The sequence below is a fragment of the Solanum lycopersicum genome, chromosome 8, assembly GCF_036512215.1.
Source record: "Solanum lycopersicum chromosome 8, SLM_r2.1".
NCBI lineage: Eukaryota > Viridiplantae > Streptophyta > Magnoliopsida > Solanales > Solanaceae > Solanum > Solanum lycopersicum.
Genome location: NC_090807.1, coordinates 50,355,881 through 50,382,598, shown reverse-complemented (window position 1 = coordinate 50,382,598; position 26,718 = coordinate 50,355,881). Strand labels below are relative to the sequence as shown.

At 34.7% G+C, this 26,718-nt stretch overlaps 1 protein-coding gene across 1 annotated transcript; it reads left to right on the top strand.

Annotated features, from left to right (window-relative positions):
* The first annotated feature begins 100 nt into the window (after nucleotides 1-100).
* Nucleotides 101-2,597, top strand: LOC138338003 (uncharacterized). Its single transcript, XM_069288452.1, has 4 exons — nucleotides 101-929; nucleotides 1,104-1,563; nucleotides 1,647-2,036; nucleotides 2,225-2,597. The coding sequence occupies exons 1-4, from the start codon at nucleotides 101-103 to the stop codon at nucleotides 2,595-2,597; spliced, it is 2,052 nt and encodes a 683-aa protein (XP_069144553.1).
* Nucleotides 2,598-26,718: the final 24,121 nt, after the last annotated feature.

The window sequence follows — 26,718 nt, the reverse complement described above, 5'->3', positions numbered from 1 at the left end:
CCTTTGAGGCACAAGACAATAAACCCACCACCATCCCCATACCCTCACACCCCATACCCTCAACATCCCTCAGCTCCACCCCCTAATATCTCCCCAACCCATGCCAATATATTACCAAAACGCTCCTCCTCAATATTTGCATGCCTCATATCCTGTCTATAATGTTCAACCAACACACTTCCAAACTCCACCACCCACTCAAACACCAAATTACCGAAACAGACCTTCCTATGAAAGAAGACCTACAAAAATCTATACCCCTTTGGCTGAACCCATAACACAAATTTATGAAAGACTGAAACAGGCTGGGTACGTCTCCCCAATTCCTGCATTACCTGTGGATGTTCGCGCAAAATGGTACGACCCTAACAAGGTCTGCGCCTACCATTCTGGGATGAAGGGTCACACCACCGAAGTTTGCAGAGCCCTTAAGGATAAGGTTCAAATGTTGATTGATACAAAAACCATCCAACTCAAGGATCCTACACCGAATGTTGCGAATAATCCTCTTCCTAACCATCAAGTCAACATGGTGGAAGCTGGTGATGTCTGGGATTGGGAAGAATCTATCTGGGCCGTCGAAACAGAAGAATCCATGTCTACCACCGCCCAAGCACCACTAATAGTGCAAGGACTCGCCCCATTTGAAGTAGAAGTTGCTGCACCCAGGCCACCGTTCACTGTCTATAGGGCAGCCTCCCCAATACAATGTGATACACGTGCTGTACCTTGGAATTACAACAAAAGAGAAATGAATGTGGAAGAGACAGATGTTGCAACAAGGGTCACCAGATCTGGAAGAATTTACACTTCTAAAAATTTGGTTCAAGGAAGCTCTAGCAAATCCAAAGCACCAGTCGTAGAGCTTGAAGATCAAGGTATTTGGAAAAAGGTTCAAGCTAAAGAATACTCTGTCATTGAGCAGCTGAGTAAAACCTCATCCTAAATATCAATTCTGGAGTTGCTGCAATCTTCCAAAACTCATCGAAATGCCCTTCTGAAGATCTTTGGTGAAGCTTATGTCCCATCTAACATCACTTATGGAGAGGTATCCCAAATGGTGGGGTAGGTCTTTGAGGCTTACAAAATATCTTTTCACAAAGATGAGCTGCCACTCGAAGGAACAACTCACAATAAAGCTCTGTACATTTCGGTTCAGTATCAAGATAAGGTGATAAACAAAGCATTAGTTGATGCAGGTTCAGGTTTAAACATTTGCCCTCTGAGCACACTGACGAGACTGGGTGTGGATAGTGCAAAAATTCAGATATGGAAGATGAATGTGAGGGCATTTGATGGCTCTCAGAGAGGCACTATTGGGGAGATAACCTTGGACATGCTCATTGGTCCTGTCACTTTCCCCATAGCTTTCCAAATTTTGGACATCCCTTCATCGTACAACTTATTGTTGGGTCGTCCATGGATTCATATGGCTGGAGCGGTTCCATCTACTCTTCACCAATGCCTGAAGTTTGAATGGGATTACGAAGAGGTTGTAGTCCATGGAGAAAAGGGGCATCCTGTTTACACGATTGAAGGAAGAGAGAATATGGATGGTGAAATGTACCATACAGTGGAGCTTGTTGGTAATATTGAGTTGCAACCTTGGTTCAGCCAAAAAATCATAGATATGATGGCCTGGCTAGGTTTCGAGCTTGGGAAAGGTTTGGGGCTGAATTGCAAGGGATAATCGAACCTATACAGCCAGTTCGACATTCCACCACTTTTGGTTTGGGATATAAGTACACTACCGAAGAATGGATCGATTGGCAACCACCTAGAGATGGGTACTACTATCCATTGAAGAAACCCATACCGCCATTGCATCCATCATTTCGATCAGCAGATTTCATGGGAGGCAGTATTGATGAGATCTCAGACGACTTGAAGGGGTTATCGCTTACCAAAGAAGAGGGGAAAGTTTGCAACATCGTGATCAACGAGGAGGAGAAAGGGGGCCCTAGTGGAAGCAAGGAAGCAAAGATCAGCGTCAGCAACTGGACCTCGACTCCATCCAGACCCCGTCGAGCATCTGGGTAGCCTTGGAATATGTTTTTCTATCAAGTTTTAATTCAAATAAAAAGAGTTTTTAATAAACGTTTTAATTCCCATCCCCTGTATTGGTTTCGAATGAGGACTTATGAAATTTTCAAATCTTTATCAATAAAGTTCTTTTCCACATTTTTGCCTTATATTTAATTGTTCGCCATTTTTTTCTCACCAGCAAAATTCACTATAAAAATGTTGAATCTGAGACTATGGCATACAATGAGACTGCTCAACTTAACATTAATGACTTAGAAGAAGTTGAAGACAATGAGGTTCCCGAGGAGTTAATCAAAAGGGTTGAGGAATTCGAGGAAAAACCCAATCCAAACTTGGTAGAGATAGAAGTGGTGAATTTAGGAAATGCAAAGGTGATACAAGAAACCCGAGTAAGCATCCATATGACAAAAGAAGACAAGAAAGAGTATACCGAGTTTCTCATAGAGAATAGGGATATTTTTGCATGGTCCTATGCAGACATGACAGGGCTAAGTACTTCAATCGTAGCCCATCGACTGCCCACTGATCCAGCATGTCCTCCGGTAAAATAGAAGCTGAGAAAATACAAGCCCGAGATGAGTCTGAAAATCAAAGAAGAAGTATCAAAGCAATTAGATGCTGGGATACTCCAAGTGACAGAATACCTTACTTGGCTTGCGAATGTCGTTCCAGTGCCCAAGAAAGACGGCAAGGTCAGAGTTTGCATGGATTACCGAGATCTCAATAAAGCTAGCCCTAAAGATAACTTTCCCTTACCAAACATACACATACTGATTGACAATTGTGCTAAGCACGAAACTCAATCATTTGTGGACTACTTTGCCGGCTATCATCAAATTGAGATGCACAAAGACGACGCTGAGAAAACTGCCTTCATCACGACGTGAGGCGTCAATAACTACAGGGTGCTGCCTTTTGGATTAAAGAATGTTGGGGCTACGTACATGAGAGCAATGACTACTTTGTTTCATGACATGATCCATAAGGAAATTGAAGTTTATGTGGATGATGTCATCATCAAATCAAAGGAAAGTTCAAATCATCTGGAGGACTTACGGAAATTCTTTGCTAGGCTACGCAAGTACAATCTGAAACTGAATCCGGCAAAATGTGTCTTTGGTGTGCCTGCTGGAAAGCTGTTAGGTTTCATTGTCAGTCGCCGAGGTATAGAATTGGACCCATTGAAGATCAAAGCCATTCGTGACCTTCCCCCGCCAAAGAGCAAGAAGGAGGTAATGAGTTTCTTAGGGCGACTTAACTACATTAGTCGTTTCATAGCTCAGTCTAGTGTCATATGTGAACCTATCTTCAAGTTGTTAAAAAAAGGATGCTGCGGTGAAATGGACAAGCGAATGTCAACAGGCATTTGACAAGATCAAAGACTATCTATCCAATCCTCCTATGTTGGCTCCACCAGAGTCAGGTAGACCATTACTTTTGTATATTTCAGTATTGGATAATGCTTTCAGTTGCATCTTGGGACAACACGATGAAACAGGGAGGAAGGAGAAGACGATATATTACATGAGCAAGAAGTTCACATCGTGCGAAGCCCGATACTCTCTATTAGAGCGTACCTGTTGTGCTCTAACATGGGTTGCCCAAAAGTTATGACATTACCTCTCATCGCATACTACTTATCTGATTTCAAGGATGGATCCTTTGAAGTATATCTTTCAAAAGCCCATGCCCACAGGTAAACTGGCGAAATGGCAGATATTGTTGAGCGAATTTGACATTGTGTATGTCACACAAAAAGCAGTGAAAGCACAGGCATTAGCAGACCACATGGCAGAGAATCCCGTGGATGATGATTACAGGCCGTTGAAGACCTACTTCCCAGATGAAGAAGTGACCTTTGTGGCAGAGGACATTTTTGAAGAATATGATGGATGGAGAATGTTCTTTGATGGAGCTAAAAATCTGAATGGATCGGGTATCGGGGCTGTTTTGATCTCACCCACCGGGCAACATTATCCAGTATCAGCAAAACTCAGATCCCTTTGCTCAAATAATATGGCCGAATACGAAGCCTGCATACTAGGTCTCCGATGGGCGATTGACTTTGATGTCCAGGAAATTCTAATAATAGGGGATTCAGACGTATTGATCCATCAGGTTCGAGGTGATTGGGCAACAAAAAATCAAAAGTTAATACCATATTTGGAGTGCGTGCATAGGCTATGTAAAAGGTTTGTCAAAACAGAATTACGACATGTACCAAGGGTCCAAAATGAATTCGCAGACGCCTTAGCCACTCTGTCTTATATGATTCGACACCCTGATCACAATTACAACCAGCTTATTGTTTCCATGTTGAGGAAGAGCCTGATGGAAAGCCCTGGTACAATGACATTAGAGGATATTTGAAGAGTGGTGAATACACAGAAGATGCAACAAGTGTACAATAGCGTACAATTCGAAGGTTAGCAACCCAATTCTTTTTAAGTGGGGAAATCCTCTATAGGAGAACTCCCGATTTGGGGCTGCTAAGATGCGTCGAACCGAGAGAGGCTCGCAGGCTGGTCGAAGAGATACATGCAGGCACCTGTGGCCCTCACATGAACGATTTTACATTAGCAAAGAAGATTCTGAGATCAGGATATCATTGGCTAACTATGGAGACAAACTGCATTCGCTACGTCCAGAAATGTCGTCAATGTCAGACTCACGCAGATATGATTCGAGTACCTCCCAACGAACTCCATGTCAGTAGTTCACCTTGACTGTTCGCAGCATGGGGCATGGATTTCATTGGTCCAATCGATCCAACAACATCCAACGGGCACAGATTCATTCTTGTTGCAATTGACTATTTCACCAAGTGGGTTGAAGCCACCTCCCATAAATCAGTGACAAAGAAAGTTGTGGATGACTTTGTCAAAACTAACATTATTTGTAGGTTTGGAATTCCTGAGTCAATCATCACCGACAACGGCACCAACCTAAACAGTGACCTAATGAGATCAATGTGTGAGAAGTTCAAGATCAGTCACCGAAACTCTACAGCATACAGGCCACAGATGAACGGGGTTGTTGAGGCAGCAAACAAAAACATCAAAAGGATATTGCGCAAGATGATCGATAATCACAAACACTGGAAGGAAAAGCTACCTTTCGCATTGTTGGGGTATCGTACCATAATCAGAACTTCCACAGGGGCCACACCTTACTTCTTAATATACGATACTGAAGCTGTGATACCCGCCGAAGTAGAGATACCTTCCCTAAGGATCATCCAAGAAGCAAAGTTGAGTGATGCTGACTGGATACAAGGTCGGGCAGAGAATTTGGCATTAATAGATGGAAGAAGAATTAACGCCATCTGTCATGGTCAGCTCTATCAGAATAGAATGTCCAGAGCTTTCAACAAGAAGGTTAAACCCAGACATTTCTCACATGGGCAACTGGTTTTGAAGCGGATTTTTCCAAATCAAGACGAGGCAAAGGGTAAATTTTCACCAAACTGGCAAGGTCCGTACATAGTCTCTCGAGTACTGACAGGCGGAGCCCTCATACTTGCAGAAATGGATAGAGAAGTTTGGCCAAAACCTATCAATTCAGATTTTGTGAAAAAGTATTACATCTAGAGATTGATTCATGCTCTTTTGTAATTTGGAACTACGTCAGACCTGATTCCCATTTAAGAGGGGATACGTGGTGCTCCATGGGGTTCGGTCTTATTATAAATAAAACTTTCATTTTCCCCTTTTCTATTGATAACCGGGGCAGAATTTTTGAGAGGATCTCAAAAATTCCATCAAGATTTCTCCTGGCACATCTTCATACTCGGGGCAGAATTTTTGAGTAAACTCAAAAATTTCACCGAAAGTTTCTCCTCAACAAGCAGTCAGCTTGCAACGAAGATCAAATGATAGCTCCACTTTTGAGTCAGACGTTGTAAAGTCTCAACCTATGCCATGGTCAAATATTTGGCATCAGCTTTTATTAAATGATGATTTCAAAATCTTTCAAAGTTCCCCCCTTTTTATATATATAAAAAAACAGACGCTCGAAGAGGTGTGGATGGCAAGCCAAAGGAGCACGTTGCACCAAATCATGGATACAGATAAACCTCCCCCCTTTAAACTAACTATTTTTCTTTGAATGTAGAAAATAAGGTACATATACAAAGGCAACTTCAACAATCTACATTACCACATTTAAGTCTGACAAATGACACTCGATCCTTCCAATAAGGCGGACGCCCAAGCTACTGTATTCCCTCAAGCAACTATTGTGCTGACAAATTACATAAGCCCGATATTGCATCATTTGCACCTACGTCTGATATCACACTATGCTCAAAGCACTACATCATTATATTATGCCCGAGAATGTCAAAACGCATCATTTCATGTGCTTGATATTGCATGTGCCCGAAGAAATGCATTATTGCATGTGCTCGATATTTCACGTGCCTGAAAAAATACATCATCTCATATGCCCAATATTGACTTATGCTAGAAGAATTGCATTATTGCATGCGCTCGATATTTTATGTGCCCGAAGAGATGCATCATTGCATGTGCTCGATATTGGATGTGCCCGAAGAAATGCATCATTACATATGCTCGATACTGCATGTGCCCGATATTACATTGTGCCCGAAGAAGTGAATCATTGCATTGTGCTCGATATTGCATGTGCTCGAAGAAATGCATCATTTCATGTGCTCGATATTGCATGTGCCTGAAGAAATACATTATCACATTGTGCTCGAGACTGCATTGTGCCCGAAGTTTGCATAAGCCTAAGATTGCATCGTGCTCGAAGTTTACATGTGCCCGAATCAAATCAAGTCATAAGTATCAACAGATGTCAAAAATAGATACGCTCTCTTTACTCATTATTTATATTCCAAAGGCGTCATCCTCCAAAGGCATCATCTTTCATGGCCTGCGGACTTCATGTCACATCCTGAGGACTCATTTTATGCTTACCATGCCCTAAGGTATCATAGTCTAAAGGGATCATCTTCATAGCCTGCGGACATCATATCATTGCCTAAGGGTTTAATTTCTGTCTATCATGATTCGAAGGTGTCATAGTCTAAAGGCGTCATTTTCATGGCCTGCAAACAACATTTTCATGACCTGAGGATACATTTGGCATATCATGGCCCTAGACATCATAGCCTAAGACATCATTTTGCATGGTCTTAAGGCAAACATTCATGGTCAATATGGGAAATCGCATCATGTTTACATTTACCGCTTATTCTGCTCTAATTACTCTATAACAAGTTACAGTTATGCAGATTACAGACAAAGTCGCCTTCTGAACGGCTGTTCCCTTGCTTACACACAAAGGCTTTGACAAATTCTTAACTACTCGCACTATCGTTTCGCTACTCATCCATCGTTCAGGCTACCATGAAGATATCCTCGGATTCAACTCGCCACAATCACCTACTGTCTCTTTGTATAGGCTCGTCCGCCTTATAATGCGACATCTAGGCTTGTCCACCTTACAATGCGACATCTAGGCTCGTCCGCCTTACAATGCGACATCTAGGCTCATCCGCCTTACAACTCGACATCTAGGCTCGTCCGCCTTACAATGCGACATCTAGGCTCGTCCGCCTTACAATAGGACATTTAGGCTCGTCCGCCTTAAAATGACATTCAGGTTTGTCCATCTTATAGGACATTTAGGTCGTCCACCTTAAAGGGACATTTTGGCTTGTCCGCCTCATAGGACATTTATTCATCCGCTTTATAAGATATTTAGGCCGTCCACCTTAAAATGACACTTAGGTTCGTCCGCCTTAAAATGACGTTTAGACTCTCCTTACAACCAGATATTTTCATCTATATTATTATATCTTTATAGTATCAAATCTATTGGAGTTTGACGTTATTCTTTAGAGATGTGTTTCAATCCTTCAAGAAGTTAAAGACTATCAAGGTTTGCACTACGTCTCAAACAGATACGCTTTTTATCACCTCTTGTCTATTTAGAACTCATATTTTATTACTGTCCATACTATTTCTATTTATAGGCTATCATTTTATCTAGAATTTGCAGATATGATCGATCGCCCTTGATTACAATTATCATGCTATCCTCTATCACAACAATGATTCTATCAATTCTTTGCTACTCATACTCTAAACCGTGCTCAAAGGCTGATTACCTTATTCTATCATGCTCTTTTCGCTTCTCTGTCATGCTCTTTTAGCCACTCTATCTCTCTTTTCTCGCTACTCTAATCTTATCCATTCAAGCCGATATCGTGCCTTTCAAATACCTTAGCGCTCTTTCAACTTTTAAGAGTTTCATTTGCTCTTGAATCTAGAACTACACACGACCTGATTCTCGTATAACCAGAGATATGTAGGCGACTTAAAATCAAAGTCTCGGTCGTACCCTTTTTTCAATTATACTTCGCTTCAATTGATCCCACTGACATCTGTCGTCGGTCGGACAAAATCGGCTACTAAGTCAACGTTGGTTGCCTGATAATTCATTCTTCATTCTCAATCAACCAAGGGGCAGCTGTTGACACCCAATTTTGACCGGCCTTTGACCATTTTTGGGAATACTATTCGATTAAATACATATTTTAAATTTTATAATTTTTAGTCGACTTTGCTTGGAAATTATATATTTTAGTATGTTTTACTTTATAAAATTATCATAAATATTACTACAACATTTTAAAATTATAAATGAATTTCAAATGTTTCAAAATCTAAATGATTTTTAATTATATAAAAATATTTTAATATATGTAGTATTTCAATTAAATAGTAATTCCTGCACTTTTCTTAAAATTATTTAAATTTTAGTCTATGCTATTCTAATTTCTTCCAATTCTAGTCACTCCACTTCAAATTTTATTCCACTTGTAGCCACTCTTTCATTTCAATTCTAGCCATTTCAATTGCATTTTTAGCCATTCCAATCCTCCAACCAATATGATTTTAATTTTTCATCTTTTAATCTCATCCGTCCATTTTTAAAATAAATTCTAGATCGAATCCTAACCCTCTATCTCTATCTAATCTAACGGTTGTGATTAAATCTCATATTCTCTTTCTTCAACACCAAAAGACCCCCTCCCTTCATTATTTCATCAACTCATACATTCATTCACTCTCAATCACAAGTTCTCTCATCACTCTTCATTCTCTCATTGCTACTCTAAATACATTTAGATTTTGGTAAACATTCAAGTGCTCTTCTTATCCACTTTGCTATTTTGTTTTTGTTCGAGTAAAGGTTGGATCAACTTGTTTTTTTTCATTGCTACCATTCCTAATCTACTTAACCGGTTAGTATTCGGAATTAACATTTAAAATATTTTTGTATTCATACATTTGTGTGAGCTCATTGTTCTATTCCTTTGTTATGTATAAGTTGTTAAACAATTGCGCAATGTCTCACCTTGACTAATAAATGTGATTACTTGTGTAGTTATTTGATTGCTTTGACCAGTTTCAAACTTGAAGTTCAAGTTGAAGATTAACCATGAAGAAAGATTTATTTGCTTATTTGAATCTATATTTTTTCTTTCTTATTTTATTTTATTCGAATGTTGTAACATTTATAACTCTAAAGATCATATATATAAATTTATTTAAGGGATCGTCTAGGGGGGGGGGATTTACATGCCTACTTGTTCATTGTAAATTTTTTTTTAAAAAAAAAGTTAGAAATCATGCCTATAGGTTTGTCTTTAACCACCTAGAATTATTGTTTGTAGGTGTTATAATCTAACCAATTTTCAATTTGCTTGACGCTTTTGTTAATAAGTAAAAAAAATAATAACTAGATTCCATTAATTTTTGAATGTTAAAATCAAATCATGATAATTTAGTAGGCTGATTAGGTGTTTTAAAAAAATGTTATAACTTTTAGCATTGTCTTGTCACGTAGAAACCATGCCTAAGGATTAATTTGTTCATATCATTTAGATTCACAAAATTATGCATAAATGTGTTACTTTTTTTGAACACCTAGAAATTCATGTCTATAGGCTTGTAAATAACTTTTAACATATCCATAAAAAATAAAATTTGTTTGTGCATATTTGTGTCCTCCCCCTAAAATTAGTTAATATTATTTAATTAGTAATCTTATTTGTCTTCTTGAAGATTTCCGCATTCATGATGCAATATTTTAATTTTTTTAAAAAAATAATAATGATACTAAATTAGAATCATTTCATGCATTTAAAAATTACTTGGCTTTTAAATATATTTCATAGTAAAACCTTTTCATTTAATAAATTTACCACCTTAATGTTCTACTAGTTTTTTTCTTACTTACAAAGTTTTGCAACATAATTTTCTTAAGAGTCATTATTCAATAATCCTTTAAAACTTTGGATTGATTATGACATTGTTTATTTTGAAAATAAATTATAAGCACTATCTCCTAACCTATCGTTAGTGGGAAAGTCAAAGGAACTACGAGGGCTGGTTCCTATTTTAAAACCCGACGCGTCCCCGGAAGTACCGCCTACCCATGAATTTCAAAAGAAATTATGTGTATTTATATGTAAATGTTTATGTGCATATATGCAAACTAAATCTTTTAAATCATTTTTCAAAAATATAAACTATTGTTTTTTTAAGACCGACCTCAAATCAAAATTGTTTCTATGGTGGAGGAGCGCGATCAACAATATCGTGGCATCATCCCTATAAAGAAACAAACATTTTTTTAAAATAAAAAATTCATATTCAAAACTTGCTTAATTTTCAAAACTTTACTTTCGTACATATTAATTGCTTAATATTTACAAATTTTGTTTATAACTTAGTCTCATATGCTTAAATAAAATAAAACTTGATTGTTTATTTATTGCTATCACCTAGCCTTGCATGCTCAAATTAATGAAAAAATAATAAAATAGTATTAATTGTTTTATATCACTTAGCAAGATTAAATAAATTAATAAATGAAGTGACTTTGATTGCTAATTGTAACCCCCACATAGATTGCATGAGATACGATCGGGACCCACACTTGTGGACCTCGAGGGATGCCTAACACCTTCCCCTCGAGGTAATTTGAACCCTTACCCTAATCTATGACTCGTTGACCTTAGTTAGACTTAGTTAGGTTATATAGGTGCCCTAACGCGCCTTAACTCGTTAGGTGACGACTCCAAACTCGAACTCCCAAAAGAGTTGTTAGGTCGTGCACAAAACCCGTTTTCTGTGAAAATAGGGTGCGACAACATGAGTTCTTTGTAGTTATGTAGACCTTTGAGTCGAATTGTTTCATAACCATAATTGTGCATGAACTTCGTAAGTTGAGCATCTTTCAGAGAAGTGGTATCTTCAAGTTCTAATGCTTTAAGTGTTGAGTTCCTAGTCAATCTTTGAGATTGATTCCTAATCATGTGATTATTACATGTTACCCATGAAGTCCTTAAGTTGAAGCGTTCATGCCCATAATTTCACATGAACCCCATAAGTCGAACAATCTTGAGAGAAGAAGTGCCTTTGAGTTCTCAAGTTGAGTAGTTCATGCTCATAATTCTGCATGAACCACCAAGTTGAAAATCATAAAATCATCCGTAAACATGAGATCATGAGCCTTGAATCCATACTTCAATTCAAGGAAGTTAAGAGTCAAGTGTAAAGTTCAGGAGTAAGTTAAAGTAAAGTTTTTAAAGGTTTTCAAGAGTCATATTTAAACATTTTTAACTTTGTTTTAAGACACGTCTTAGGCTAAGTAAAAAGTAAGTTGAAGTTCTTTTGTTCATAGGTATAATGAAACTAAGTATTACCTAAGATTTAAGCTTCAAGTTAAGAAAAGAGTAAGAGTTGAGTTCATTTCTCAAAAGTTGTAAGGAAACTAATTATTTCCTAAGACTTTCAAGATGAGTTCAGTTCTCAAGGGCACTAAGTAGTCCCTAAGAATTTAGACAAAATGTTTTCAAACTTTTGAGACAGAAAGGAAGCTAGACTTTCACAAAGCCTATGACTAGTTTTACTAAAAGAAATAGGAAACTATGATTTCCAAGAGAGATTTTTAAAGCTAAGTTTTGATCACTAATCTCAAATCACAGAACCAATATGTTTTAAAAATATAAGTGTGTGTGTGTGTGTATTGAGCACCGATGTGGGGATGCGAGTTCAGATTAACTCAAGTCTCCATGTGAACCATGTAGTCATCATGAGTAGAAAAGGATCATACTTTTTAGATGAACCCTTTTTATAGTATACTAGTGGATCAATCTAACAGTTCAGGTCCTATACTCTGGCAAGGTTAGGATGGTCGGGCAGCGTGGCTGAGTAACGATGTATCATCACTATAGCTCTTAAGTGATGGTTGTCGGTTAGAGAAGCTCCCATAGAAGTTATTGTATTTATATATATATCAGTTAGAGAAGCTCCCATAGAAGTTATTGTATTTTTATATATATATCAGTTAATTGTATTTTCATATATATCTTAGAGTTATGTTGTATCCTTGATATATACACAGAGTTGACATCATGTTTTTAAACAACTTTTCTTTATATTGCACTTGTTTTAAACAACTTTATATTGAATGAGTTCAGATGAGTATCATGAGTTGAGTATCTTAAGTCGAGTATTTTGAGTTAATCAATACTTCATTGAGTCGAGTATCATATCTTTTAAGTTTAGTATATAATCCTCGAGTTGAGTATCTTATTATTAAGTTGAGTTGAGTGAGTTTGAAAAAAGGTAAGTATGTTTCCTTTTTATTCAAGTTTCACACTTATGTTATACTTTAGAATTCCCCTCACATACTCGTACATTCCACGCACTAAGCCATTTAATCTGCATCTTTTGATGATGCAAACACAGGTATTCAGGATCATCAACGGGAGCTTCATTGATATATCCGAGATTTGATTTAGCTATGGTGAGCGTCCTTGCTCCGGAGGATTTCATTTACTTTCAATTTAGTCAGGATGTCGTGGTTCTTGTCCCGACTTCTATCTTTATCAGTTAGAGGCTTCATAGATAGTCAGTTTAGTTAAGAAGTATATATTACTCATTTATTTTATTAAATATTTTAAACACTAAAGTTGTCTATTTATGGCAAGTTGAATATATTAATTTGATTATTCAAAATTTTTATTTGAGTTAAAACCTTTTTAATTTTAAATTTTTGAATGCTTTTGTATGCTTAAGTTAGTCTTCCGCTTGTAGTCAGCCAGGATGAGGGTTCGCTTGGAGATCAGTAATGATCATCAAGTGCCAGCCACGTCTAGGGTGTAGACTCGAGTCGTGAAACCCCAAAAATCAGAAATTGCCCAAGCGCCAGATGCTAAACGCTTGGCGTGAGGTAGGGTGTTAAAGAATTACAAAAGAGACACGTTGTTTTCTTTTCTTTAGGAGAAGAAGTCTACGAGGCGTATAGGGCGGTGGTAACGGAGAATAACGTTATGTGTAGAAAACATAGTAAGGGTAGCTAGAGTCTATGTTGATCGGACGCTTAATAAAATGAAGGGTTTTAAATTAATAATAATAATTATATATAGATATATATATATAAAATAGTAATTATGTATTAAAATATGAATTAATTAAAGTTGTTGGATTAAAATAGAGGGTTGAGATCAAAAGTTAAGAAGCACAATCCATGTGCTTGCCTACGTGGCATACACAGATTGGCCGATTTAAGGGCACTTGAATTGCCAAAATTGCTCCAATTAAATTCATTTAAATTATAACCTTTCCTTAATTAAAGAGTCATAACTTATTAAATTAAAATTAATTATGTTACAAGATTAGCTTATTTGATAAAATTAGTCATTTCTAAAAATAAAATTAATATAAATTAGTAACTCATTAAGCTTTCCTAACTTTTGTTTAAAAATGTCGAAAGTATTTATCGCAATAATAGAAATTATATTTTATTAAATAAATCGAGTTAACCTTTTAAGAAATATTTTTATTTGACGTGAAATTTAAAAAAGGAGAAAGTAAGTAGTAATATTAATAGAGAAAATAGTCAAATGCCCCCTTAATCTATTACCGGATTTTCAACTACACACTCATACTTTACGGGGGTCCTAATACCACTCTATACATTTTAAAAATGAAATATATAGCCCCCTAAAAGGTCACACCCAGATTTTTATTAGAGAATGAACACACTCGCCTGCCACGTCATATATATTAATTTTTAATAAAAAAATCATGATATCTTTCTTTGTTTTATTTTTCTTTTATATTTTTTCTTTCTCTTTCCAGACATTTTCTTCTTTTCTTTTTTCTTTCTTCTTTTCTTTTTCCATTTTTTGCCATTGAAGAGAAAATTATTAAGTATTTTATTTATGCTAGTTTTAAACTTACCTTTATAGAATGTACAGTTATGAAATTTCAAGTTTTATTGTTAAAAGGTAAAGTTATAAATCTTTGATAATCTTTCATTTTTTACAATTGAATAATCTTTTTTCCACCATTTTTATCTTCTTGCAAACATAAAAAGTTTATCAATTGGAAAGGTAAAATTTAGTAAGAATTTTAGCTCTAACCGTTTCATCTACTATTTGATTGATACTCAAGTTATTTTCATGGATGAATTTATTGAATTCTTTAAATTGAGGTAATGGATACATAACAATGGATCTTTTCAATTCTATTTTCAAAATCACATATGGGTTTCGTTCACAACCCAAAATTCTGTCTGAACTTGAATTCAAAATATTCAACTAGGGCACCAAAAAATCAAGATAAGAATTTGCTAAACCATTTGGCCATGTGGTTAGACATGATGATTTTAATAATATTAATAAGGAGCTCATTTTCAAATTTTCTAATTTCGTGCACAAATTGAATAAACAAAATTCTAGAATCAAGAAGAATAATGAAAAATAATTAAAAATACACATATTTATTATTTATTAAAAATACACATATTAAGCGTTTAGAGAGTAAATTATATCATTTTTAAACAATTCAGGAAGGTAATAGGACACCCGTGAAATTGGAGTGTGTAGTTGGAATTTCAGGTATAGTTTGGGGGGAATTTAGAAAATTTTCTCAATATTAATATATATATTTAATTGTTTATAAAAATTATAATTATGAAATAAATTTACCCAATAAACATATTCTCGTACAAAAATAAACATATTTTCGTATAAAAATTTCATAACATACATATATATTTTATTATTTTTATTTATTTATTTATTTATTTTATTATTATTATTATTATTATTATTATTTTTATTAAAACTTTATTTAACTAAATGCGGAGAGCCAAAATTGGGTGTCAACAGACAGAGATTGATCTTTGGGGCTCTGAGAGGCGTGACGTGCCAAGGCCTTCCCCAGGCGTTCCCCGACTTTTCTCCTTCTTTTTTCATCTCTAAAACCTCTATACTTCCATGGTTTTCCCCCAAACACTTGGGATTATTAGTACCCTTAATACCCAATAGATTTAACTTGAAAAATCACCCGAAAACACGAATCAAATCCAAAAGAGACTTCAAAATCACAACCATCAAGAATTCAACGAGTTTTTCAACAATGTTCTTTAAGAACTAACTTTTTTCACATTCAAATAACTTAGATTCGCTGAATTTAAACTAGACCGGCGTGTGAGTAAACTAACCCAACACTATTTGATCTCACATACCTTTTTAGGGATTACCCTCGACAAATTCCACGCGCAAAGCTTGAGCATTCTTGGCGATTCTTGATTTATCTCCTCTTTTCTCTTCTTTTCTCTCTTCTCCAAGCCTTAGCGTGAGTTCTCTTTTTTCCAAACTGAACAAAGTCTTATTTTAACCCAATTAATTTCTAAAATGAATTAATTAAATTAGGTAAGGAAAATACAATTTTGTCCTTCCCAAATCTGGATTGGACTTTCATTAATCCAACAGTCCAACTTTCGAAAGGCATAACTCACTCATACGATATTGAAATCACGCAAACTTGACAACGTTGGAAAGATTATAGGAAGGGTTTTCCAACCTTATCTGGAAATACTCCTAACTCATTCTGAGTTAGGAGTAATATTCGTTAAAAAATGACCAAAACTCACTTTCTTAACTTAGACAAATTTTCAGGTTTTCTTATTCTTTCCAAAATGAGGAACTTCAGATTTTAAATTGTTTTCTAGTCATTTTCAGTTGCGAGATGTTACAAGACAACACCTATATGATATATATATACAACAAAAAAAAGGAGAATACTACAATTCTACAAAGATAAGGTAGAAACTTCAAGAAATAAATTAAAATTAAATTATGCTACTAAAGTATAAATATATCTAAAACAAAGAATCCGTCAAACTAAACATTTGAGATACACTCAAACCTCAATTTAATCATCATTCGTTATAACAATAAAGTACCTTTCTTTTTACAATTACCTCTCTATGATAGTCTTACTCAAATGTTAATTGGTAAAAGATACATTATGTATAAAGATAAAATATTAAAATATTTATGGTAATCCTTATTAGTGTCATGCACATACGAAGTTTCAAGTATGAATACTTAAGAGAAAAATTATACCTAAATGATGACCATCATTTATGTTCATAACCTCAAAAGGAAAGACTATTAGTAAAAAATTTTGTATTGATATTTTTTATAATTCTGTTGGTTAGATTAATTACAAAATCGAGTGAAGTAAAAAATAATACTACCAAAGAAATGTCACTTTGTCGCCATTCAAAACTAGTCGTGAGTGGCACCCACACTTAACCTCCTAAGTGGACGAACCAAGGAACCCAAACCCCAATATATGCCAATAATTCAACTACGAATAACAAAATATAATGCGAAAGCTCCAAAACTTATTAAAGTAACATTTCCCAAAACCTGAAAGTCATCACATCAAGGACATCTAATCTCCATATACTAAGTCTAAGAATATCAAATACACCAAAATAAAACAATAAAATGGTATGTGTCCGAAAATATAGGACAAAATGTCATGACCAAGAGAATTCAATACGAGCTTGAATGAATAACTCACCCTGGAACCTGATATGTTGGAGACTGGCTAGAGCTGAGGGAAATTCGAAGTCATTGGTACACTCGCTGCACTTCTAAAAAGGAAAACAAAGAAAAAAACACAAATAGGGCTCAGTACGGGCAACATGTACTAAGTAGGTATCATTGGTCAACCCAATAGAAACTAATATACAATGAATAATAGTATGAACTCAACTATAACACTTAACTGGTGATGAGCAACAATTAACATGAACTAGTGTCAAACAACACTAGAGTAAGTATGCAATAGGTCAACATTATCAAATCATCCATGAGGATTCATGCCTCCAACCAAATCATTTTAGAAATTGAGTTCTTTGAGATTGAGTACATTCTGTTAATCCAATATGTTTTTTCTTTAATATTATCGTGTCGGAACGTCACACTGTGATCCAAGTATACCGTGTCAGAACGTGACAATCCGATCCAAGAATATTGTGTCGAAACGTGACACTCCGATCCAAGAATACCGTGTCAAAATATGACACTCCGATCCAATTATATGGTGTAAAAATGTGACACTTTGATCCAATTATACTATTAATTTATCATTTATTATCACCATTTTCAATTCATTGATAATATTTCATCCAACCTTCTTTATTCAAGACATCACTTCGATAAAGAGGGTTCAAGAATATAAATTACACGGTCTCAGGATTTCAGACCAATCACAAAATACACAACCAAGCCACACAACCACACAATCAAGTACATAAAAAAATTCACAATATCATACTATATTATAAGTGGGAAGTCCTTGTAATGATCCTCTTAGTCGTTTTAGAAATTTCAACCATTATTTTTATATTAACCTTTTTAGTAAATTTTATAATTAATTTATATGACTTATAAGAATGAGTGACATGATTTTTAGATTTAATAAAATATTATTTTGTTGCTAATAATAATGGGAAAAAAAAGAAAAAGGAAATTAATTAAATAAATAAATAAAATAAAATAAAAAGAAAAGGGGCAAAGTGCCCTAACCTTTTAAAGCCTCTGACGGCTTATTTGAGGATTGGAAAAAGAACGATTGGAAAAAGAAAAAAAAACGCAGAGAAGAAAAGAAAAGAAAGGGAGGAAAAGAAAAGGGAAAAGGAGGAAAAAAATCAATATTTTCATCTCAAGGCGTCAAGGTAATTATTTTCATCCTTTCTATTAAGTTTTCATGTAATTAGAAGTAGATTTTTTAGATTAAGACGTGTATAATTTTACACTAATATATGAAACTAATTTTTAATTTTGTGTACATGTATGCATATGTTATTTAGCATAAATTTCACCTTAGTCATTAACTAATTATGACCAATTGTTGATGATCATGAAACAATTATTGGGAAGGGAGGTAAATAGACATGCAAGAAGCCTTCCGTATAAAAGTATTTCATGAAATATCTTTATTTTGGTGTTAAAATATGGGTGATATAAATTGGAATCAATTTGAGATCTTTTTAATAGTTTTCATACTATCATTTAAGTTTTGATATATTAATATATATAATTAAGTATTAGGTATATGGTATTAAGTGAATGTCTTAAGATTTATGATATTGAAAAGAAATAAAAAAAAATTAATCCTAATCTTGAAACTTAAGAACTTAATTATAAATTTGCGTGAGTTTTTTTTTTTTGGTTTAGTCTAGACACGTGCAATATGTGTGTTGTTAACTTCGAAACCTTATAGTGTTTAATTATTTGAATAGACTAGATTTTATTTGGAAGTGCAACAAAGGAGGAAGGCTAAAGTCCCGAAGTGATTGTTCGATAAATTGAGGCAAGTGGATTTCTAAACTCTTGTTAAGTGTATGAAATGCGTGTATGTCCTTGTGATATATGTTTGGAAGTAACGGGATTGGTGATGGGTTGAAGAATGGGATAACAAAAAGCAATGTGATTAATTGTTTATGTGTGTTGTGTTGAGAAAGGGTTGAAGTCTTGTTGAATCATTATTGATGTAACTTCATGTTTGTATGGTTGTGAACTGTGCGATGTTATGAAAATAATCATCTCCTCATTTTTTTGTGTGAACTTGTCATCTGCATTATTCTGAGACATTGGTTGTGACAAGTGTTATGTGCATTGAGAAAGAATGGGTACTTAAGAGGATGTACCATTTCGAGGGACGTATCGCGCGCCGTGATGGATACTATATTTCGAGGGACGTATCGCGCGCCGTGATGGATACTATATTTCGAGGGACGTATCGCGCGCTGCGATGGTTACTATTATCGAGGGTCGTGTCGTGCACCGCGACAGATGCATGGACAGATATGTCCCCCATGGGTCCCGGACTGAGAGACAGCGGGTGTGTATCACTAGGTCAGACATGCATCATTATACTTGACATTGCATTCCATTACATTGCACATACTTATCATTAGTGAACTTGATATTGTGTTTTGCTGATCTAGTGATTGACTTTTTGCGGAACTTGTGATTGTTGAATACTGAGCTTGTTATTGAGGATATATAATTTGTTGAAGTGTTGTTGTTGAGGATATGTAATTTGTTGAAGTGTGTTATTGAGGATATGTAAATTTTTGGAAGTGTTGCTATTGAGGATATCTAATTTGTTTAAGTGTTGATGTTGAGGATATATAATTTGTTAAAGTGTTGTTGTGGAGGATATGTAATTTGTTAAAGTGTTGTTGTGGAGGATATGTAATTTGTCTAAATGTTTTTGTTGAGTTACGTTCTATGTAAACTGTGAGCTGTTAGGTTGGGCTGATGTTTATGCAGGTTGGAGTTGTGGAGGTTCGGTTAGGGGTGGTAGGAGTACTCGTATTTCATCCCCTTAGCTTGTGTTTAGAGGTTTACTTGCTGAGTACCGTGTGGTTTGGTACTCACCCCTTGCTTCTACAAATTTTTGTAGGTTACTAGCCCGGACTTTTATGATATATTCTCTTCTTTTCCGAGGCTTCCTGGAGATTTTGTGAGGTAGTTGTTGGTCATCTCAATATCCCTCCTTACTCTTGTTTATGATTTTGTTCTACTCTAGAAACAAGTTCATTTGAGACTTATATTTTCTTTTGATCCGATTGTAATACTTTAGAGGCTTGTACACGCGACAACCAGGTTTTGGGGTATAAAGTAAGTTGATAGTAAATTTTCCGCATTCTTATTGTAATAGCTGAGTTTTAGGCTTACTTGCCTTGGTGGGATAAGACGAGTGTCATCACGCCCATTTTTGGGTCGTGACAAAATGGTATCAGAGCCCCAGGTTCATAGGTCTCACATGAGTACAAGTCGAGTCTAAACAGAGTCTCGATGATCGGTACGGAGACGTCTGTACCTATCTTCAAGAGGCTGTATTGACTTTTAGGAAATATCTTCACTTCTTGGATCTCTATTGTGCGTACTTGGTCCCATTTTGATTCTTATCACTTCACTCCATTCGCTCTCATTTATGTGATGACTCGTGCGCAGTTCTTTTTGTGAATCATTGGCATGTCGTGTATTGGTTTGATGTTAGATCTGGTATTAAGGTGAAAATGATATACTTATGAAACGAATGCATGATCATATTTGAAAAAGTTGAGTAAGGTTAGTTATCATTGTAAAATAATAATAATAAATATAGTACTTATCTAGTATAAGCAAAATATGGAGTGGTTCGACAATTAGAAGTTAAATGTTTGAAGAATTGACTAGATAATAAATAGTGTAATACAATTGATATAGTTGTCATACCATTAATGAGTTGCTTAGCAAATGATGTTGCACCAATTCAGGTCAGAATCCCTTATGTGGTTTCACAGATTGAGTGCATACCAAAGAAGGTCATGATACGACTATTACAATGGTACTGATGGGTACTTGGTTAGAATTATGGAGTGTGTTACTTTTGATATTGACCTTGCTTACGAAAGGATACATATAGCTTGGGTTAGATACAAAACTAATCCGGTAATATTTTACAGCTATTTGATGGATAAAGTGTGTGACTTATTTGGAAATGATCTTCTTGATAGATATGATATGTTCTAGTGGTGGATGTAACGAATTTTCACGATGTGTTACTAGTGGTACATGAAAACGGACATATTGATTGTTAAGTGAAAATACTAACTACTTTAGGAGTTATCTATTGTATTACATGCTCATATGATAAGATTTGGTGTTGAATTCACATTCGAGATACCAACTAGCTTGTTAGTATGAGTGGATGTGTTAAGCATTATTTATAAGGAAGCTTTTAGTGGTGGATCCTTGGTATGATATTGATATGTTCAAGTTGTAAAATGTATTTTGTGGATTATAAATGAGTGTTGATTTCATCTTAAATTCCGTGGAAGTGGAAATATGGATGATAAACTTACAAGTAAAGGAAATCTCAAAAAGTATACTTGTGTGAATGTAATTGAGAATTTTAGTAAGAAAGTGCATATAAATTGAGTAAGTACCTTGGATGGTTGGCATAGCTAGGTTTGTATTGTCATGTTAATGGCGAGGCTAAATTCGTAGTGAGGGAAATGACGAACTAAGCATGATGATTATAAGATTTTATGACGTATTACAATTGAAATGCAACTATATGATACGGGTGTTGGTTAAAACAATTTTTTTATGGTAATGATGAATTTTGAGTATCTAAGGTTATGATTGTTTCTATTTCATAAGTAGTGTGGTTTTATGGTAATTTTTATAAGGAGTTGGGATGTGATCGAATAAAATTGAAAGGAGCTAGAGCCATAATGGAAAGAATTAGTGGTAAATAGTTTAACTTTCAGAGCGAGGATAAAACTAGGCTATTTTACTTTGTTTGCAAGGGTTGAGGATGTATCTTAAGAGGAATTTGGAGAATTGGGTTCAGAGACAAGTGATTTTACCTGTTTCTTCCAGATTATGATATAATATAGTGTCACAAGATCAATAGATTGATTAAAAAAAATAAACTATTGGATAAAACTTGAGAAAGGAGTGTACAGACGTTCAATTCGAGTATGATGATATTTCTTTTTTTTGGTTTTGATTTGGTAAGGAGTACAATAAGATTTTTAAAAAAAAGTTATGGTAGGGTCAATGAAGAGGCGATCAACAATAAGCTAAAATACGTTAAGTAATTTTTTTTTTGTATGAGCTAATGTTGTAAGATAATGGGATTGTGTTACATGGTTGGGATCAAAACTTCAAGTTTACATGGCGAGTTTAGATTTGTGATAGTGTATCTTGTCAAGGTATGAATTGGTAAGGTAAGAAATGATCGATCACATTGAGTATGAAGCATTTAGAAGGACTTAAAATTTGAGTAGTACATTTGGTTACTTTTGATTGTTATACCTAAGGTTTCCCATATTATTGGCCAAAAAAAAAAATATATATATATAAGACTGGTAAGTGAGTTAGCAAAAAGGAGAAAAATTATGGTGTATTGAAGAGTTAAAGTTATTTGAAATTTCCGTCGTGGAAAGATTTTAAGAAAGGCAAAGGAACAATAAGACCTCTCGTACAAACATTGGATTCGGAGGTGATGGTTGTAGTGATTTCGCCTTTGAGTTTAGATATGACTATGAGATGTGAACTAGTTGGCACCTACTTACTATGGGTGTATTATTAACTTTTCTAAATATTAAGTTTTGATTGGGTTACAATAAATGACGTATGGAAGATTATATATGGTTATGTCGAGCTAGATTGTTCAGAATGTGATTAAGTAACAAATGGATGTTAAATAGTGTGGACCTACAATTTTACATGATTAATGAGGATTGGAGGGGATTAACATTATTTTGTTGACGAGACAAAATAGATTGTTATAATGTGTTACATAGACATTTTATGGTGAGTAGAGGTTATGAGATTATAGTATACATTAATATTGGAGTGATCAAGGGTTTCTTTGAGTTATCGCATGAGGTAAATGATAGTACAGATGGTGGTTGAAAATGGTATGTGAAAGTTTAGGTGAAGTTGACATTAAGTGTTTCTTTTTTTATTTTACCCTAAAGGAGAAATATAGATTTGAAATTAGTGTTATCGGTCTTGGGTGTGACTTATATCTATCACGGGACGCTTAAATGGAAAGATAAGAAACCATAGTTCAAAGTCTTGGAGACTACAATGTACTTGCTAAGGAGAATGTAATACTACTGACGGTGTGAAAGTAAGGTAAATGGTTGGTGTGGTTATGATATTTGTTAATATTAATAGTGTTGGCTTTGATGGAGTACTGTGAGAAGTATGCGGGGTTTGACAAATCCAGCATGTGTAAAATTGTAATAGAGATCAACTGGTTGATTTTGGGTGTAAAAAAAAAATTAAATAAAAAAATAAATAAATTGAGGGATATAGTCAGATGAATGAAAATATTGATATGGGATTATGGAGAAAGTATCTAGTGTTATTCGACCTTGATTCCGTATAATCTTAAGTTGACCACCTACTTCGTTTCGGACATGATTTGGAGTATTATTCACTGCATATGCCCACATTTTATTTTTACATCTATGGGTGAATTCCTAGTGGTGGATCGGATGTGCCGATCCTCTTATATTCTCTTGATAGGGTATGTTCTTTAGGCAGTCTAGGTCACTTCAGTTATGACATATTTGATGTTGTTTGAAAAATTAGAAATATATCACTATTTTTATATGCACAACCTTACTTATGGGAACTTACAAAAGAGCTTTCATGAATAGTTATGGTTATCCGACAGTGTTGTAAAAGGTTCTGCATCCTAGCGTGTACCATTTTTTGGGTGCTTACTTGATCTGTTCTTCATTGGATTAGATATGTTTGATTATCCCTTGATGAGTATTCGATGTCTAAAGATCAAATTTTCATAGTTTAAGCTCATGAAAAGATTAGATTATGACAAGGGAATCTTGATAAGGTCTATGATGATTTGTGTAATAGGTGTATGTGATCGTTGATCTAGGTTCACTTCAGATTGTCGTGGATATGAATTCAGAACGTTATCTTTGTTATGTAAGAAAAGATTTTTTGTGATGATTGTGTTATGTTCCAGTAGGTTTCAGTTGAGATTGGGTTCATTGGTTGGTTTATGGCGTGATATGTAAATCTTCCGAAGTTTCGTTCAAAACTTCAGTTCTTGGTAGTTGATATTTAATGGAATGTGCTAAAGATGAATTGATCACTTGGAGAGATGAACACGACTTTGAAAATTATACCTCAAGTTTTTGGTCGTGTTAGTTATTCTTCCTTCTCCTACTTTATGTTCGAGGACGAACATGATTTTTAGTGGTGGATAATGTAATGATCCTCTTAGTCGTTTTAGAAATTTCAACCATTATTTTTATATTAACCTTTTTAGTAAATTTTATAATTAATTTATATGACTTATAAGAATGAGTGACATGATTTTTAGATTTAATAAAATATTATTTTGTTGCTAATAATAATGGGAAAAAAAAGAAAAAGGATATTAATTAAATAAATAAATAAAATAAAATAAAAAGAAAAGGGGCAAAGTGCCCTAACCTTTTAAAGCCTCTGACGGCTTATATGAGGATTGGAAAAAGAACGATTGGAAAAAGAAAAAAAAACGCAGAGAAGAAAAGAAAAGAAAAGGGAAAAGGAGGAAAAAAATTAATATTTTCATCTCAAGGCGTCAAGGCAATTATTTTCATCCTTTCTATTAAGTTTTCATGTAATTAGAAGTAGATTTTTTAGATTAAAACGTGTATAATTTTACACTAATATGTGAAACTAATTTTTAATTTTGTGTACATGTATGCATATGTTATTTAGCATAAATTTCACCTTAGTCATTAACTAATTATGACCAATTGTTGATGATCATGAAACAATTATTGGGAAGGGAGGTAAATAGACATGCAAGAAGCCTTCCGTATAAAAGTATTTCATGAAATATCTTTATTTTGGTGTTAAAATATGGGTGATATAAATTGGAATCAATTTGAGATCTTTTTAATAGTTTTCATACTATCATTTAAGTTTTGATATATTAATATATATAATTAAGTATTAGGTATATGGTATTAAGTGAATGTCTTAAGATTTATGATATTGAAAAGAAATAAAAAAAAAATTTAATCCTAATCTTGAAACTTAAGAACTTAATTATAAATTTGCGTGAGTTTTTTTTTTGGTTTAGTCTAGACACGTGCAATATGTGTGTTGTTAACTTCGAAACCTTATAGTGTTTAATTATTTGAATAGACTAGATTTTATTTGGAAGTGCAACAAAGGAGGAAGGCTAAAGTCCCGAAGTGATTGTTAGATAAATTGAGGCAAGTGGATTTCTAAACTCTTTTTAAGTGTATGAAATGCGTGTATGTCCTTGTGATATATGTTTGGAAGTAACGGCATTGGTGATGGGTTGAAGAATGGGATAACAAAAAGCAATGTGATTAATTGTTTATGTGTGTTGTGTTGAGAAAGGGTTGAAGTCTTGTTGAATCATTATTGATGTAACTTCATGTTTGTATGGTTGTGAACTGTGCGATGTTATGAAAATAATCATCTCCTCATTTTTTTGTGTGAACTTGTCATCTGCATTATTCTGAGACATTGGTTGTGACAAGTGTTATGTGCATTGAGAAAGAATGAGTACTTAAGAGGATGTACCATTTCGAGGGACGTATCGCGCGCCGTGATGGATACTATATTTCGAGGGACGTATCGCGCGCCGCGATGGATACTATATTTCGAGGGACGTATCGCGCGCCGCGATGGTTACTATTATCGAGTACCCGTATTTCATCCCCTTAGCTTGTGTTTAGAGGTTTACTTGCTGAGTACCGTGTTGTTTGGTACTCACCCCTTGCTTCTACAAATTTTTGTAGGTTACTAGCCCGGACTTTTATGATATATTCTCTTCTTTTCCGAGGCTTCCTGGAGATTTTGTGAGGTAGTTGTTGGTCATCTCAACATCCCTCCTTACTCTTGTTTATGATTTTGTTCTACTCTAGAAACAAGTTCATTTGAGACTTATATTTTCTTTTGATCCGATTATAATACTTTAGAGGCTTGTACACGTGACAACCAGGTTTTGGGGTATAATGTAAGTTGATAGTAAATTTTTCGCATTTTTATTGTAATAGCTGAGTTTTAGGCTTACTTGTCTTGGTGGGATAAGACGAGTGCCATCACACCCATTTTTGGGTCGTGACAGTCCTTTAGCTCAAAGTTGAATTACGAATTTGCCCTTCACTTGAACATTATTTGAATATATATAACATTATATGAAAATAAAAGCATAATATTTTCATTTTTAATGACCTGAAAAATAAATTCACACTTCAATTACAATAATTAAGATAATTGAAAAGACAACAATTAAACTTACATTTAAATAACCATGAATAGGGTAAACGAAAAGGCAATTGAAAGTAATAAATATTTCTTTCCAAGTGAATACTGACTTTCTTCAGGTAAATAAACAAACTACGTTTATCTTTAAGAAAATAATTTCATTTTTATATACATTTCAAAAGGTATGGAAGATATAGGAACGCTATTTTTATTAAGAAATCGAAGACTTTAAGACAATCATCAAGAACATATGAAGTGTGGTGTCTGCAACAATTTCTCGACTGCCACAATGGTGAGAAACTGATTTTGTGTTCCTAGAAATCTCATAGTCCTCCAGCATCTCCCGTCCTTCATCAATTTTCTTTTTTGAAACTGGAAGGTTTCAAATTTTTAACACTATTTCTTTGTTGTTGTTTTCTCTAACCTCCCTCCCCCCCCCCCCCCCCGCCCCTCCTCTAATTGTAGAATATGTCTCTTCT